The sequence below is a fragment of the Vigna angularis genome, chromosome 4 (genome assembly GCF_016808095.1).
Source record: "Vigna angularis cultivar LongXiaoDou No.4 chromosome 4, ASM1680809v1, whole genome shotgun sequence".
NCBI classification, from domain to species: Eukaryota; Viridiplantae; Streptophyta; class Magnoliopsida; order Fabales; family Fabaceae; genus Vigna; species Vigna angularis.
In genome coordinates, this window is record NC_068973.1 from 7272230 (window position 1) to 7278035 (window position 5806).

Here is a 5806-nt window from a genome sequence, read left to right on the forward strand (position 1 = left end):
TGAAATTAAGGAAAAAATTGGTTACCAAATTAATTCCAGTATTTTAATTAAAATTTAAACTCATCTTCCATTATCATAATTTGTAACTTAACAAAATGTTATAAATTTTTTATTAAAAATGAAATGACTTCTTTAATGTTGTAAATTGACCTTAATAATTTAAAAAGTTAATTATTTGACATTATTTTGACAGCAAGATAAAATAGTTATATAAGTAAATATAAAAGATAACAAAAAATAATTAATGATAATGTCAGATTTAAAATAATTTTGGGCTCTAAAATATGATTGTTTTAACTTAAATTTAATGTGAAAGTTACGTGGCATGGAAAAAGAAAGGTGTCGAAGAAGGGTCGTGCCTGAAAATAGCAGAGAGACGAGGCACAAGTCTACTGTAACCGTAGACGATGGGAACCCAACCTCTCTGTCTCCACTGATTACCACGTGGAACTTTTCAAATTCCTCATCGTTCACGAACTACATCCATGATCATTCAACACATTAACTCTAACATTAACATTAACATCAACAACAAACATAATTTTCTCTCCTTCTCTTCTCTTTCTTCTCTCTCTCTCAACTCAACCTCTTTTCTTCTCATACTCTCCCTCAGATTCTTCCTCTCATACTTTTTGTTCTCTTTCTTCCATCCTCTTCTTTCTTTAAAATCACCTGCATAACAGACACTGTATGCCACCCTGCCTCCATTTGTTTTCTTCTCTCAGTTTCCTCGCAAAATTTTAGTACAGTTCTTTGCATTTTTATAAATTTGCGTTTTTTCTTTCCAAGTGGGCCACCCGATTGTACTTTTGTGTCTAACGTGTTCATGCATATGTTTTCTTTCAGAGAGAAACCTGTTCGTTGAGGGGTTTTTCCTTTCTCCTTTGTTTCGATGGAGGTAAAAAACAAAACAGAAAACAAAGAAAATGTTGATCAAGTTGAGTTTTTTTCTTAATTTTTATTTGAAACCATGCAACCAGGAGCCTGTTAGACTGTGAGATTCGTTTTAATTTTTGTTCTTTTTGGTGCAGAGGCGTTACAATGAACAAGCATACACGTCCAAGAAAATAGACCTCACTCTGAAGCTTTCTCCTTGCGGTGAGAATGCAGAAGAAAGAAGGTTGACAAGGTCATCATCAGTAGAGGGTGAGGCAAGTGGGGTCCAGTGGGACCCATATCTTGGCAGATCTTGTTCGTTGCCAGGAGAGGAGCAGAGGAGCGTGACCTTACCCTCACCTCAAGTGTTTGCCTGGGTGGCTGCTTCTGCTGTCAATGTCAATACATCATCATCACTTCCTCCACTCAAGGCACATCCAATTCCTTCTCAGGCTTCAGAGCTTCAGGGTAATAGATTTCTTTCACTCATGGCCTCTATTTTGCACGATCATACTTTCTTTCACTCAATACCTGCATATGTTATAGTGGTTTGTAACTGTGTATTCTTATGTCCTGTTTAATTTATTAACTAATGCTTCTGGTGATTGCATGGGCATCTTAGAACATAATGATGTTTTGTTTGTGTTGCAGTTAAATCATTAAAAGAATAAGAAGAAACCTTTGGTTTTGAGGACTATATCCCCTCCCCTTTTTCCCTTTCTGTGTGTGCCAATTTGCTTTTCTCCCTTGATTTTTAGTTTCCTATGCCGAATAATCCACCTAGATTTCTAAAGGCAATGTATTTGTTCTTCAAGAGTTATGTTTTACTCAGTAAAATATCTCCCTCAGTGTGAGTTCTCTCCTTGAATAGATTTTCAGCATCACAACTAAATTGCTCTTGTATAAAGTACATTGTTATTCATTGTCTGACTACACTTCACTGACGCAAATTTCTGGTTTTATAGGTAAATAATGATTATCTTTTCTTTGTATTTTATATACTAGAAATAAACAATGTATGCATGCTTGATTTGCCAGACATAATGCCACACCGTACTCCAGAGAAGTCCATTTAGATCTAGAAATTTGTTTGCTTGTGTGTCATTCGTCTGGACTATAACTTTTGTTCAAGCTGTTTCATTCAATTTATTATTTCTGTCTTCTGAAAAAGTGGTTGATTTACTTCTTTCTACATACTAGTGCATATTTCTCTTTCATTTGTTTTGTCTGCAATGATTAACACTGGACTTAGCATTTATGACATTTACAGTTTTCTAAGATAGAATGATGCATCAAAGGTAATCTGCTTTGACTGTAAGAAAAATCATAATTTGGGATGGGGTCTTTCTTCTGTTCATTATTTCTCTATTGTTCTCATGTTACATGATGGGTGTTTTGTCTAAAGTTTCCTCTTAATGCAGCAAAAGGTCCCAAACTACCATATTCTTTCCATAGAAAACCATTTTAGAGAAAAAAGGACTTGTGAGTTAAGGTTTTTCTCGTGATTACAATTATATATATACAATATAAACTGATTTTTTTCTTTTCATGTGGTAATAATGCCTGAGATATACTTCTGTCTGATTCATTTGCAAGGCTATACGTATGGTGTAACTTTCTTTTTGGATGACTAATGCAAAGCACTTCAGTATTTTTTCATCTGATCTTGCTAATCTGAAACTGAGCCTTTCTTTTATGTTTTTCATCCCAAAAGACACACTCACAGTTGTCTGATACAACATTCCATATATAGGTCTGACAGATTCAGCCAAAGGAGTTGCTTTGAAAATCCAAACTTCAACCGAGGAAGACAACAATTCCATGGCTTCCAAGAAGACAATGACCAAGAAAATTTCTGCTAGGCATGGTGAAACAAAGCTGGAGAATCAGGCAAAAAGGCATAAAGTTGGGAACTACTGCAGTCTTAAAGGTGATGTAATGGAGATCCTGAGCCGGATGCCAAGTGTGAGAGCAACTGGAGATGGCCCTGATGGGAAGAGAATAGAAGGGTTTCTGTACAAGTACAGAAGTGGTGAAGTGTGTATTGTTTGTGTCTGCCATGGAAGTTTCCTCACTCCAGCTGAGTTTGTGAAGCATGCTGGGGCCAAGGAAGTGGCCAATCCCATGAAGCATATCACTGTTTTTTCTAACTCATTTTAGAGGCACAGTCATCTTTGAATATGCAGAAGGAAGTGGAACAAAGGAACTTTCTTTGGGTAATTTAGTTTTCATGATTTGATTATTGAAAAATTGTGGCCTGGTTGAAAGGAAATTTCATCCAAGGTTGTCTGTACTTTTCTGAACCTCTGTCGTACGAGGTAAAGACATGGGAATTCTATGATTTAGACCAAAATTTTCTCCACTGCTTATTACTTAATTCTCTGATTCCTGGAGAGGAAAGAAACAGAGAAATGGGATGAGAAGAAGAAAGGGTTTAAAAGGAAATAACTACATCAGGAATTGGAGATTCCGCATAAGGTTTAAAAATGTTTTCAAAGATATTCAGTGATTATCTGCTAGATGAAGAAGATTTTTAAAATGATTTTTACAGATTACTTTAGTGAAAGATTGTCAATTTTACGAAAGATTTAATCGATAAAAGGTTGTTTACAAATATTTTCAATAATATTTGGTTTACAGTAGAGATTCTAGTACAAAGATTTTATCGATAAAAGGTTGTTTACACATATTTTCAATAATATTTGGTTTACATTAGAGATTCTAGTACGGGAATTCAATTCAAAGTTACTTTTTGTCGATATTCTAGTAAGGGTATTCAAGATTGGATCTTTCATTTCTTAAGTTTCGCAACATAATAAGGGAAATTCAAGATTGAATCTTTCCATTTGTAAGTTTCACAAACTAACAAATTAAGGAATGAAGATAAGAAGAATGGAGAATAATTATCAGGTTTGGTATATTGTAGGTAGTTTCTTGGATGATTCTTGTTAACTGGACTACAGGTTGTGATGATTGTATATGGATGGAAATTGGATTTTTGATTTTTTTTTTATATTTTGTTGCAAAATATAACAGGGGAGAGAATGATGGTAGTGGATTTAGGGGTCAGAGAAGAAAACAAAAATCGTCTTCATTCTTAGCTTCTCGAGAATTTGGTTTGGTTCTTTATTTAGCATCTTTGAGGATTTGAATATGATGGTGGCCGAAAACTTAGGTTAGGAAATGATTGGGTATGAATGTATGTTCTTCAAAGAAAGAAAAGGAAAAAGTATTCATGCAAAAGGAAGAAAGCAAGAAAGGAATGGATCACTTAAAAAGAGTTTTGTTTCTTTTTTAAGTCAAAAAAAGATAATAAACATTTGACTGTTTCATTCTCAAAATTTCATTATGCACATTTAATTTTTAAAAATAGTTTTAGAAATTACATTTTTAAAATTTGACGAAGGATTTTTTCTTCGTCAAATTTCGAAATTCGATAATGAATTTTTTAAATATTTCATCGAATTCGAAATCCTGTAAAAAAAATTATCACATTTCAAAATTTGATGAAAAAAAAAAGTAAAGTGTATGATTTTTTCAATTATGAAAAGTAATTTTGGATTTTTAAAATTTTTTGGAAATGTAAATGAAATGATTATCTTGATTTTGGATCTTAGATAAACTAAAGAGTACTTCCAGAAGACTAAGCCTTTGTTCGGTTGGGGTGATTTACTGTAGTTACCAATTTGCAAGGATGGTTTGACAAGTTAAAGGTTGTTCCATACGTATGATTTGCGACGATGGAAAAGCAGGTAACAGGACTGATTTGTGCGGATTATTGCTTTTTCCGGGTCTCGCGGTTTTGGAAAGATTTGCAACGATTTGGGATGAAAAGTCCTCTATGTCCCTATAATAATTCAATAATTCCAGAAGCATTGAATATAGCATGCATAATATATAAACATGTTAAAACGTATTGGGTTTCATTTGAACCGTACTAAGCAAATGCACTGTTCTTTCACGCGTGTTACTGTCCCTTCCCATGTGAGGTCTTTGGAGTGTCCGAAAGCAAGCTTTTACATGGTGGTTTAGCAGCACACAGTGTGCTACCAAGATTCCTTGGTTGACACAACCATTCGGTGCTGCAAAGTAGAGATTCGTTTTTGAATTTCTGAAAGAATCTCTGACCATCAACAGCATTAATAAGACGGTGTTTGTACAGAAGTTTGGTGTGTATTAACTGTGAGTGAGGGTTTCTTTATTTAGTAGAGGTTTGCATGAGTGAGAGTTGTGTGTGTGCTGAAGAGATCTGAGAGTGAGCAGCTGTAGAGAACAATTGAGGTGAGCTAATGTTTGTGGAACAGATATATTTGGCTGTTGCAGGTTGAAGACCTCTGCAAGCAGTGAAGATGAAAAAGAAGGGTGTTTGGAGGAGGAAGAAGGGGATTGACGGAGACGACGGCAGTGGATGAAGAAGTAATGAAGGAGGAGGAACAAGGCATGACGACGCTAGCAGATGAAGAAGATGGTAGAGTTGATGTATTCGGATAAAGGGTAAAGTGTATCCGGATCCAGGGTTACCAAGTTTTTCGTTTGTTGGTGTATTCGGATACGGTGTTTCACGTATTCGGATATGAGGGTGGTGTGCGACTTCCTATTGCAAGCGGATGGCAGCGCTGTGTTGCAAATCCAGTAAGCGGATCCCCATAGCTGAAATCCTGGCTCCGTCGGCAAAGGTCAAGGTGCAGGAATGGTGGCTCCGTCGACAAAGGTGAAGGTGAAGAAGTGTGTAAGCTGTCGCCCATGGACTGATGCTGTTATGATGTTGGAGGCGTGGCTGGAGAAAGTGTACATCGGCGTTGGAAGCAGCGGTTGGCGGAAGGTACGCCGGAGAGGATGAAGGTGTGTTGTTATGACCACCCTTGGACAGAAATGGGGACATCAATCAACAAAGATGAGGGACATGTGTGGCATGGAGTTTCAGATGAAG

At 36.0% G+C, this 5806-nt stretch overlaps 1 protein-coding gene across 4 annotated transcripts; it reads left to right on the plus strand.

Moving 5' to 3' along the window:
• The first annotated feature begins 400 nt into the window (after positions 1–400).
• LOC108330831 (ninja-family protein 6) lies at positions 401–3229 on the plus strand. 4 transcript variants are annotated; one of them, XM_017565399.2, is made up of 4 exons: positions 401–743; positions 847–937; positions 1032–1344; positions 2630–3229. In XM_017565399.2, the coding sequence occupies exons 2-4, from the start codon at positions 893–895 to the stop codon at positions 3034–3036; spliced, it is 765 nt and encodes a 254-aa protein (XP_017420888.1). In that variant the 5' UTR covers positions 401–743; positions 847–892; the 3' UTR covers positions 3037–3229. The 4 variants fall into 4 exon arrangements, with proteins under 4 accessions (XP_017420888.1, XP_017420889.1, XP_017420890.1 ...); XM_017565400.2 differs by having other exon boundaries at positions 401–688; XM_017565401.2 differs by having other exon boundaries at positions 402–743; positions 847–898.
• The last annotated feature ends 2577 nt before the right edge of the window (positions 3230–5806 follow it).